The sequence below is a fragment of the Tetrao urogallus genome, assembly GCF_951394365.1.
Source record: "Tetrao urogallus genome assembly, chromosome: 6".
NCBI lineage: Eukaryota > Metazoa > Chordata > Aves > Galliformes > Phasianidae > Tetrao > Tetrao urogallus.
Window position 1 is genome coordinate 11,488,859 of NC_136819.1, and position 12,635 is coordinate 11,501,493.

The following is a 12,635-nucleotide window of genomic DNA, read 5'->3' on the forward strand; positions in this document are numbered from 1 at the left end:
AGATTGTATTCTTCCTTTCACAATTCTAACATCTCTTCCACCATCGGTGTACCCCTAATGTGAACATACAATTTTCCTATAGACAGTGACAAATGCAACTCTTTAAAATTCAATTGTATCTCTCAGTCCCGGTATCAACACATTTAAATGTTGATTAAACTCATGAAAGTCCAACAGAAACTGCACTACGATATTTGCAAAAGCATTTACATGCATTTTTTTCCTAGGAGGGAAAAAAGCCTTCAGTTTTGCCATCTAATAGCATGGCAATCAGCTGATAGTCCAAACTTAAGGAAATGGCTGGGAACACCATAATCCAAAATGAAATACTGAAATCCAAAAACAGTTCCATGAAAATGATTTCAAAGTCAGAAGCGGCAACAGAATCGCATGTCAACAGTGCCTCTCATCTACAACCCCCGAAGTAATGCCTCCTATTTTATTATGTTGGCCAACAATGTCAGAGGTGGATATTGGTAGTATGGTAGCCGAGGCTGAACTTCATTGCCAATAACCTGTTACATGTTGTTGCTGTGTGACAGATAGCAGCAGAGGGCCAGTCTGACAAAATGGAGTATAACATGGAAGTGCAGATGAGACAGAACTGTATCACTAAATTCCACCATGTGGAAAAAAAATAAAAAAAAAACCAACAACAAAACCAAAAAACCATCACCCACTGACATTCATCAATGCTTGCTGAACATTTATGGAAACCAGACAGTGCATGGGTGGTGCATTTCAGCAGAGGTGTCAGAGACTGCAGGTCACCTCCACTGGTGAAAATTTTTATGAGCATGTCATGAAGGCTCTTGTTCATTACCAGCAAAAATGCATTGCCAGTGGTAGTTTTCAGATAACTGAAAAATAGTATTTTGTAGCTAAGTATTTGATATATCAAATAACATTATCTTTGTATCCATTGTAGTGTCCATGAAACAAATAGGAGGCATTACTTTCACAGCAACGTATCTATATGTCATTTCATAATTGTGTATATACGTGAGAGTGGACCTATTTGTACAAATTTAAACCAGGTTCTGAGTACATGTATTTGAATACCTGCAGAGCACTCCCAGATTGATGCAGGTACAGTTTCACTGAATTGGAAAAAACAAGAATCATTTCAGTTGGAAGGGACTTTTAAAAGCCATCTAGTTCAACACTCCTGCAATGAACAGGAACACCTACAGCTAGATCAGGAGCTCAGAGTCCCATCCAGCCTGACTTTGAATGCCCCCAGGAATTGGGCTTCCACCACTTCTCTTGGCAACTTGTTCCATTGCTTCCCTACCCTTTTTGTAAAAAAACCTTTTCCTTCTATCCAATCTAAATCTCCCCTCTTTTAGCTTGAAACCATTTCCCCTTGTCCACAAACGCTCTGCTCATTGAAGAAAATCTCTGTCCAACAAAAATGCATTCAACAACAATTTTTGAAGGCACAGAGACCTTCCTAAAAGGCCCCTTTACTCAGGCATGTTAGTAAAGCATGTGGCTGCTTTATTTTAGAACCTTCCAACTCCATAAATGGAATTTAAGTATAATCAGAAGAGAGCAATAAAACACACTGACCTGAATTTGCTGCTGCAGTAGATTGATTTTGTGCTGCTGTTGCAGAAGTTGCTGCTGTTGTCTTGCAATCTATTAGAAATAAAATTTTCATTAAATTAAAACAGTAATATTGAAATTTCAATATTATTGAGTGAAATTTTTTTCTGATATTTTTTACTTCGTTTTTATCAAGGATCAGTATTTTTTTCCTTAAATGAAATACATTATGGAGATATCTGTGCATGTGATATAAACATTTTTAACTTAAAAGCAACGTGAAAGTGTAGCTATCCTGCAAGAAATATGTATTTTAAGCACTTAGACCTCAAATCAGGAAAGCATAAAAACACAGGTTTAGCTGTGTGCATGTGAATAATCTCATCGCTATTCAACAAAGCGTTTAAGCCTGTGGTGAACTTTGTCTATGATGCATTACCTTTAACTACAATGGGAATGAAACACATGCTTAAAATTAAGTGCTTTGCTGAATGGGAATGGGATTACTCAGGTGCTTAAGGTTAAACACACATTTTCCTGCTTTGCTGAACTGAAGCCGTAGCTAGTATTTATAGATGTTTCACTATTCAGCACAAGATCCTAGGGCAAGCTTCTCTTAACTTCATTCACAGTGAGCAGCACATTGCTTCCCTTACGAATCTCAAAGTCCTCCTTGAGACTACTCAAGGAAGTAGGGTCTTACACAGTATAAAAGAAGCATTTGGTGCTCAGTAGGTCATCCTCAACACAACACTGTGAAATAAGTACATATTCCCAGTCTCAGTAGATTCAGTGAATGATCTTGAGAGTAAAGGTTCAATATATATCTAAGAGGAGAGAAGCAAGCATGGGGGAGAACAAAGACTCATGAGAGATGCTGCCCTGCCCTGACTGTTCCTACACACCCTCCAAAATCAGCATGCAAAGGCAGAAGGGGAAGGGAATCTTGCCCTCAGAGCTGCTCCTTGTGATGGATTAGGCAGCTTGCAGCTACAGGGGAAAGCCATGGGAAGTGGGGGAAACTGAACAGCTGCTTTAGGAGGCAAACTGCACAGCAGCCTGTAACAAGGACAAGATTTGTGTTTCCTAGAAGCTCCAGCTTCAGCACTTCTGCTTTCATTTCTCAAATATAATTTCCTCTCCTATCAATATTTACCTAGAGCTGAAGAACCCCATAAAACAGCACAAATTTGGTGGCACTAGGAGTTTGATCACTCAAGTTCACTGTTTCCATTTTGGCAAAACCTCAAGCACGCTCTGTTGTAAACAGAGAAAGCTAAACAAAATATTTTTATTATTAAAAAAAAAAAGTGAATGAAAGGTAGCAAGATTGATTTGAAAATAAACAATCATGTAGTCTTAGTGCAAAGTAGTTGCACGTAGTGCAAACCATTCAGAATAACTCATAAGGAACCTGCAGGTACATATTAGAGGCTCATAAGTGCTCACAGAGATCAAGTCTGTCATTTCCTTCATCTCTCACTTTTTCACCTGGAAATAGCTCTGTCATTTTTTCCACTGCTACAGTTGAAACTCACTTTTGTATGGGGGACCAACAAAAAATCCATACATTCTAAGTCTTGCACATGGCCTCAAAGAAACAACCTGAGTTCTGTGATTCTGGGACTGGATCAAAGCAAAGTGCACTATAAAAGGAATCAAGCAACTATCAAAGCCCAGAACAATGATACCTGCAACAGGGATCAAATTCCTTTTGGAGTTTGTTCGGTGGTCAAATATTTCTGGACCAATCTCCCAGTAAATACAATAAAATTATGGTGAATACAGACTGAAAAATCAGGCCCTAGTCTGTTAGTTAAAAAGGCAGCTCAAACAGAGGTTGCCTGAGTGCCCAGAGGCAGATCTTAGCACCTCAAATCATCTGTTATCAGTGGTCTGCAGTGGCGTCTGCACTTGGAAAAGCAGCCCTGTGCTACAAATACTTATGTATATTTAACAAACCTATGCAAGTGCTTGTGTTACTGTTTTAATTAGTAATACATCAATTGTGCTATTACACATTTGGACTATGTTGCTCATCACTTAAGATGAGTTCTGCTGGCTTTCCGCTCACAGTGTAGCACATTCCTGCTGCTAAAATGTCAGTGAAGGTATTTGAAGGATTATTATGATGATACTGAGTTCCAGAAAGGAATTTCTTGTAGTTTCATATTGAAATCAGACACTGAATGGAGCTGCATCATCGGTCATTCTTTCTGACATATCTTTTTCCACAGATTCACAGTGCTCTATGTCAAAGCTTGTTTGGAGCTGCTGGTGACCCAACTGCTACTTCACGTTGTAAGCTATAGGCAAGGCAACAGTGAGACCTTTGTTTACATATGCAAAGGCACTGACTTGCTACAGTTCTTGATTGCCTGTGAACAGATTTTGTAGTTGTATGTACAATATAATACCATTTAAATAGGCGTTTCCTGAAAAAACGCAGAAAAATACCATGAAGCATCTCATCTCAATGGTTCCTCTTAGAAAAGCACTGCAATGGAAAATGTATCCAGTATCCCACAATGCAATTTACCATAGCAGAATCTTGATATATAGACTTGACACAGTAAAGTAGGGTACACAAGCACCATGTGGCTCAAATTCTGAATTTTATTTGCCTATCGGTTGAGCTACATGCTTGCTTCATTGAGCATGACAACCTAGTTTTAAGTGTCATTTAATTTTCATTTTGAAATATAATTACAAAGTGTTCACTGTAAGATATCACTCGTCTGCAAATGTGTCAAGATTAATTTGTGCTAGCTTATTCACAAGTGTCAATAGTTAATTACTGTGTCATCTCTGGATGGCTAAATGACATTCTAACTTCTGATTTTTTACAGTGTTCCTTTATGTTATTTTCCATTAGGGGATGAGTCCATATTCCTACATGTGGGCAAATACTCAAGCACATAAAATACGAGACGTCACAACTCATTAAAATCAACAGAGCATATATTGCTGCATATATCCTATAAAATACTTTTAACTGAAAAGATAATTCTAGTAATAATGTCAGATTCCTAAAAATCACACATTCATTTGGATCTGTCTGATCTAATGCCTAGGGGACTACTGTATGGGACCACTTGTGAGAAAAGGAGAGATCTTTGGCCAATGGATTTCTTTAAATAAATAAATAAATAATAAACCAACAAAAAACAGCATGCAAACAAACAAACCAAATGTTGCTTATAAAATGTATCTCATGAAGTTTTGGCATTACATTTTTCCGTCCAATTCTTTTCTTGTCAAAAAGAGAAACAGTCAAATAATACCTACAGTGTGGCTCATTGGTGACTCCTAAATCACTTCTCAGTACAGAAGTAAGAACTGTGAAATCTATCAAATTCAATTTGTTCTAAGAATGAAATCATTTGAATTTCCACACCCTCCTTTCTCTTAGGATTCTGCAATATTTTTTCTCTTCATGGAAAAAACAACAATTTCTGAAGATATATAAGGTTTTTTAACAACGACAACAACAACAACAACAAAAAAAAAAAAGAAAAGACAGAGCAGAACAATATAGAAGTATTTATGTTTAGCATTCTACATGAACCATTTTCACATTTTCAGAGGTTTTCACAGGTTTCTTTTTTGGATCCTCACCTGTTCTTGCTGTTGGCGAGCAAGATCCATTTGCTGTCGTTGTTTTTCAATTTGTGAGGCTGCCAGCTTTTTCTGTTCATCATGGGCAGCCAGGAGCTGCTCCCGTAAGCTGATCAGCTGGGTGATCATGGTAGAGAGCTGTCGCTCTTTTTCTGCCAGGCTTTCTGGTGTACCTAAATGTGCAGAAAAAATGTACTGTAAATATGAGATAGACGAGAGTTACCAAGTAATATTCACAAAAGAACTGGCGGAATCACCAACGTGCTTATTTCAAGTGGCAGCTTGAATATATATTTTACTAAAAAATCCCCAAAGAATGTAGCACATAGCTTTGCTATGCCCTTAGAAGTGGAGGACATAACAAAAACAGAAGCAAAAAGATAGAGTATTAATTTTTTTTTTTTTTCTGGCAGGAGAAATTAATGATGCAACATGTACAAATCCCTATCTCTTTCCATCTAAATCTGCCCAGTGTGATAAATACATTCAGAGTTTATTAGATATAATTTTCCTTCACTTTATATATTTTGTTAGGTTGTTTTTTTCCCTAACTATGCAAGAATGCAAAAGAAAATTTTAAAGGCTGCTGTTCCATCGAAGAAGCAGTTTAATAGTTTATTGATCATTTCTCTGAAATGCCCATATATCTGGCGGGTCATTTGGGTAAATGTAAGCTTTAGTTATGGAATATGTATTTAAAATGAGCTCTACTTGTCCCTAAGAGAAATGGCTAACCTGAGAAAATGGCTTAAAAATTTTCATTTAACTTTCAAAGTTTACTCTACAGAGAGCGCTTAATTAATACGAAACTACGGTACATTTATTCTTTGCGCTAATGATGCTTAATGGTCTGTTTATGGGTAAATTGCATGGGTCTCCTAAGTAAAGAGTACAGGGTCCTTTTGCAAATCAATGCAAAAATATCCCATCTTACATATGAACATGTTACTCTGTCACAAACAGCAATGTCAGCTCCCATATTTGAGCCGTACACTGCATTACCCTGTGTGAGCTTCTCAGACTCCCAGCACTATAAGAAGCTGAGGCAGCAGTTTGGGAATATGGGAAGAGCATATGAAGGAGGTTCACGGTTGGAAAGGACATAAATGAACCAATTGTAAGTTGTACAGGAGAATTGAAAGTTAGAGAAGAAGCTAAGCAAATTGAGAAGTAGTCAAGCCTGTTATCTGCCACAATGATAGGAGAAGCAGCATAAGAGAGAGGGTATTAGCATCCTTCCTTTCCTCCATTCACAATTGTGATAAGGAATTTACAGGGCTTTCTGAAGAGGAAGAAAATGTGTGAGGAACAGGACCTGGGAGGAAATGGAGAAACTGTCACCAAAATTATGACTCCACCTTCTTCCCAGGAGTAAGATGGGTATCTTCTAGGGAAGAGAAGAAAGAGGTTGACAGGTTTCATAAGGAGAGGGAAAACAAGACAGACTCTTGCTAAGCAGGTCACAAACCCAAGATGCTCTACCATTTACTGGTCTTTTCCTTTGCACAAGTGTCACACAAATAGCCTCTGTCTACACTTGCCTTCTATCAAAAGATGGCTAAACTCATTCACTGTAAACAATCAAAGTCACAGATACAAAAAGTACCTGTTTTTCTGTACAGTTGTTAATTGCATTTTACTACATAAAGTACTGAAAATATTCAATGTCTTAGACACTATTAACTATCCTAGTTTTAAGTCTGCTACATATTAATGTTTCAGCATTCCGTAATGCTAAATCTTATCTCAATATGCATGTGACAAAGGTTTCTGATAGGGAAACACAAGTAACTTCTCATGTTGCAGTGAAAGTTTCAGAAATGGTTAGCACTTTTTTTTAGTCCTTGAAATACAATGGCTGCATGAAGTTAAAACTGCAGGACACTCAAATATTCAAGCTTACTGCAAATCCTTAGGATGACACACACAACTGAAACAAGAAAAGATTATTTCTGCAAAAAGCTGTTTCAGAGCAAACTTTAAAAAGATTTTAAAAGTAAGTCTAGGCAGGTACCTGGCTGGGAAAATCACAGAATCACAGAATTGTAGGGGTTGGAAGGGACCTCCAGAGATCATCGAGTCCAACCCCCCTGCCAAAGCAGGTTCCCTACAGCAGGTCGCACAGGTAGGCATCCAGGCAGGTCTTGAACATCTCCAGAGAAGGAGACTCCACCACCTCCCTGGGCAGCCTGTTCCAGTGCTCCGTCACCTCACTGTCAAGAAGTTCTTGCGCACATTTGTGCGGAACTTCCTATGCTGCAGTTTCCAGACGTTTCCCCTTGTCCTGTCTCCATTCACCACTGAAAAGAGTCTGGCCTCGCCATTCTGCCCCCCACACCTTAGATATGTATAGACCTGGATCAGGTCCCCTCTCAGTCTTCTTTTCTCAAGGCTGAACAGACCCAGTTCACTCAGCCTTTCTTCATAGGAGAGATGCTCCAGGCCCTTCACCATCTTTGTGGCCCTCCGCTGGACTCTTCCCAAGAGATCCCTGTCTTTTTTGTACTGGGGAGCCCAGAACTGGACGCAGTACTCCAGATGAGGCCTCACCAGGGCAGAGTAGAGGGGGAGGATCACCTCCCTCGACCTGCTGGACACGCTCTTTTTAATGCACCCCAGTATGCCATTGGCCCTCTTGGCCACAAGGGCACACTGTTGGCTCATGGCCAACCTGTCGTCCACCAGGACACCCAGGTCCCTCTCCACAGAGCTCCCTTCCAGCAGGTCATCCCCCAACCTGTACTGGTGCATGCAATTATTCCTCCCCAGATGCAAGACTCTGCACTTGCTTTTGTTAAACCTCATCCGGTTTTTTTCTGCCCAGCTCTCCAGCCTATCCAGGTCTTGCTGAATGGCAGCACAGCCTTCAGGCGTGTCAGCCAATCCTCCCAACTTCGTATCATCAGCAAACTTGCTGAGGGTGGCCACTGTCCCCTCATCAAGGTCATTGATGAAGATGTTGAACAAGACCGGACCCAGCACCGACCCCTGAGGAACACCGCTAGTTACAGGCCTCCAAGCGGACTCTGCACCACCAACAACGATCCTCTGTGCTCTGCCAGTCAGCCAGTTCTGGAAAAATATCTGTATAGAATATATTGCCTTGCCAGGATCCATTAGCTTGTACTGAGCTCCATGCTGTTGACATCATTTTGATCGTCTAGGACTTCTGCACTGACTAGCATTAACCACCTTACACTCTAACTTGATTTAGTCTTGAATATTTTGCAACACGAATGAAAGGTTAGTTAGGTGCTTTGGAATACGTTATAGTACACTGACATTTATTTTTATAGATAAAGGACTATTCTGCCAAAAAAACCCTACTTGTCCATTATGGCAGGAAGAGATCAATCAGTCCGCCTATTTTAGAAAGCCAATAGGAAGTAACCTGCTGCCTCAAATGATACTTATTGCCATTCACTGCCACCTGGGAAACCACAGCTCGAGACTTTCACATCTGTCAAGCAGCTCTGGCACTGTAATGCAGACCTCTGATTTTTACAGTCATAAAATACTTTACACACCCAAAGCAGATATGCATCTCCTGCTCTGTTTCTATCTTATCCTGTATGCTTTGTATACTCTCTGCTTGCTTCATAACATCAGCAGAAAGGTACCACAAAGAATGCCTGTTAAGGCTATGATATTTTATTGTTTTGTTATGATTAATCAGAACTGTTTGATATAGTTGCAGCACATTTATAAGGTCATTTCATTATTATTATTATTATTATTTTATACAATAGAGAACATAAATAACTGTTCCTATTCAGAAACTCATAGTAATTGTTTTTCTTTCTTTTTTTTTCCCCCCTCAGAGGAACACATCTAAAATGAATAACCCCCTTTAAAACACTCTACTCTTTAATTTGCACTGTGCTATGTGATCCAACAACAGGGTAGGACTGATGACCGCAGAAAGTACACTGTGCTTCTGGAAAATAAGGAGACCTCCATGAAGCTGCACAATACCTAACCGAACACGGCTCAAGACAGGAAAAAGCACAAGATGCAGCATGTTGTTGTATGACGAGAGTAGGGGGGAGGTATAATTTAATTTTAGAGTGGAAAATCCCAACCATTATTTTACAGTTTAAATACCAATAAAAACAACTTGCTCAGAATGCAGACCAGATTGAGCTGATCTGGCTGGGCCAAGAGAGGTCATCAGTAGCTGTGTGCCATCATCATCTGTTTTGCATCCACTTACTGCAGTAAGCAATGAGATTCCTAAACTCATTACCAGTAAATAAACTTCTTCTGCTGACTAAAAAATACCTATAAATAAAATAAAGTATAGCTCTCTGTAAAATGTATTTGCCATAAAAACAGATAAAACAAAAAGCTTAGTAAAAAATATACAGTAAATATGCCAGCATCCACAAAATATTATATATCACAGCTCTCTTTCTCTTTTCTAATCCTATTCTCCTGCTCCAAAGACAGCAGTGCTTTTTTTTTTTTTTTTCCATGGGGTCTTCCTTATCCCCAAAACACATCTGTCTTGAGTTTCTCTCAGATTTGTCAGGTGGATCAGTGCTCCCCAGGGCCTGCTCCATCTGAAGTATTTTAATTTGACTAAACACCTGATTTATTTTATCTCTCCGATGAGAAAGGCAGTTTGTCTTAATAGAGCCTGTCAGCCTACAGTCCCATTCACAGCAATTTACAGGCAGCCAGGGATGCTGGAAAAGAAGAGTGCTGTGATTCTGTATTTTATCCTCCTCCAGAAAGCACCTAAAAGCAGCTATTCACTGCTACTGCATGTGGCATTTTAGAACTGAATTAGCTTTTTATTCAAGTAGCTACACTAGTTGTGAATAGCTTATCTGTAAAATTGCTACATTCACTACTGATTTTATTAACCTTTGGCTCTATCGCAAAATGGTCTTCAGTTAGGAAAGACCTTTAAATTTGACACATTTTTCTTAGGGGCCTTTATTTCAGTGACTTCAGATAAACTGAATTTGATCCATTGACTCCCCTCACCAGCACTATTTAAAAATTTGTGTTGTTGAGAAGTCGATAGTGTTCAAAGACTTTTTGTAAAACTGCAAATATAACAATTACTTTCACCACAAGTTCTGAGGAAAAAAAATGGTCTTTTATTTGTGATAGTTCTTTGGATGTATTTTCTTGACTTCATGCTTATTGTCACAAGCTCCAAAAATAATGCAATTTTAATTTTTCAGTAGGTTATTATTGTTTTTGCGTAGACTGGAGCACAAATTGAGATAAAATGGTCAGACTGAACAGGACTAAAGCATCAAAGAGAACTTTTGAGAAATTCTGGTCATAGGTCAATCTAACCAGGACTGAGAAAATAAGAAGTAGCTATAAATCTACTGAAAAAGAAAGAAGAGTTCAACTTGTGATCTAAAATTACATTTAGAAAGAATTCTGTCTGTGGCAAAGACCTGCCTTGTAAAATTGATCACAGCACCACATTATTTCTGGTTTGCAAAGAAGATCACACGTCTTACAATAAAATGCATTTAATAAAAATCAGAAGCACCATTTTGCATTTTAACTACCTAGATTCTTTTAAAGTGTTTCAAAGAATATTTAAATCTAGTATGCTGTAACTACAGGGGAGAATATAACTGTAGTTCCTGAATTAATCCCTGATTTACCACCTTACCGCATTCCCATTACCTATTACTGCATATTTGGACTATATTGAGATATACTGATGTATCTGCATGTTAACAAACACAGGAGGCTTTTCAGAGTTGGATTTGGAACTGTCCTTGTGGCAAGTTGTCACGAGATATAAGCGGAGCATTAACTGTTGGCAAAGGAAAAATAAAAAGCAGGAATAACAGAAAATAGACTTCTAAACTAATCTCTTTGACACCGAGCAAAAGAAAACAACATATAACTTCATATTCTATCCTGAGAATAAAGGACAAAGTAATGTAGTCATAACTAAGCCAAGAATTTATAGGCTTGATCCAAAGCTTGCTGAAGTCAAATTTTTAGCTGTGATACTAAATTACTGTGGGTTCCTGAATGTGCTTCCTTAGTGCTCCAACATGTACCCAAATAAAAGATTACCAGACAGAGGTGCACAAGTCAGGCTAGCTGATGTTTCTGAAGCACTTTGGGATCTTTGCACAGGATCTCTGCACAGCTGCAAAGTATTATCATTTCTCTCAAATTCCATGATGAGTATAAGGCATTAAAAATATCATCCTTGTTTATGTATTGCATCTAAACGAACTTTCATCCTGTATACCTACAGGAAATACAAATTAATGAATCACAAATGATTATTTTTGTTATGTTTTCAGAATGAACACACAGCGTGATTTATACGAAACCAAAAGATAGCAAACCAGGAAAGAACTATGGTCTGTGCCAGAAACTAAGAAAGGCTTTAAATCACATAACTGCAGACCCAAAGTACTAGCAACCAGAGTAATTCAACCTACAATCAAAAGTGATTTTGAATCAAGCTAAGAAATTTCAGCATTAAAGAAAAAAAAAGTCCCTATGAATCAATTACTCTGGGTTTTTTTTGTTGTTGTTGGTTTTTTTGTTTTGTTTTGTTTTTGTTTTATTTTTTTGTTTTTTTGTTTTTTTTTTAATGGACATTGTTTGAGAAGAAAGCGAAGCCACAATGCTAGACTTAAAAGAAAGTGTGTTTGATCTTAGGTGCCCAGAGATAACCTGGTTAAAGCATTCTGTCTAACACGGCAGTCTGCAGCGCACATCAGATAGGCTGTGATGTCGTTACTTCACAGGCTCAGTCCAGCGTTTAGCATTTACCCTTTTTTGATTGGGTCACTGTTTAAATGCCACAAAATAGGGCAGCAAAAGTCAACAAAAATAAACAGGGAAAACAGAAGAAAGTAACAATGTAATGGAAGGGCTTTGGAGATAAAAGTCACTTTGTGAGGGCTGCCTCACTAAGGAACCCCCTTCCATTGCAATAGCATCTAATTTGAGTTCTAACTCCAACAGCAGTTTAAAAAGCTTTCCACTCTAAATGGCCCCAAGTGCATCATAAAGATAAAGCATTTCAGTGGAAAACAGCCACAAAGACCTCTATTATCTTATCAGTCTTTGGTTACAACAGCTGAACCAATATGACTAATTTCTGAATGACTTTTTTTCCCCCTTCTTTTTATAACACAAGAATACTGGAATTTCTTTATTTCATTATCAGTTAGCAATTGTTGATGTTCCCATATGCTACTGTCCAGTCCTCAGTCAATAAAAAGTTCTATAAATGCTTCCATTGTGCTTTGTAGCATCCCAGCGCAGAAGGCAGTGTGGCAAACATGTCCAGCATGCAAATCACACTGGATAGCTTCTCATGCAGAGGTGTGAGATTCCCCCTGCCCATATGTTGCAAAATGATTCTGTAACTTAAACTTTTAGCAAGGAAAAATTAACACCCTATGCCCACACACAATAATGCAAATTAACATTAGGAACCGCTGAAGATGTTCTATAGAGTA

At 38.5% G+C, this 12,635-nt stretch overlaps 1 protein-coding gene across 3 annotated transcripts in view; it reads right to left on the minus strand.

Moving 5' to 3' along the window:
- SOX6 (SRY-box transcription factor 6) overlaps nucleotides 1-12,635 on the minus strand; it is a gene marked incomplete at both ends in the record, with an annotated part of 220,615 nt that overhangs the window by 133,134 nt on the left and 74,846 nt on the right. For 2 of the 3 annotated variants that reach the window (XM_079536794.1, XM_079536793.1), the window contains 2 exons: nucleotides 1,567-1,641; nucleotides 5,167-5,339. In XM_079536794.1, the coding sequence (XP_079392920.1) occupies nucleotides 1,567-1,641; nucleotides 5,167-5,339 (248 nt within the window). The remainder of the gene's footprint in view (nucleotides 1-1,566; nucleotides 1,642-5,166; nucleotides 5,340-12,635) is intronic. The other variant, XM_079536792.1, reaches the window with a different exon arrangement.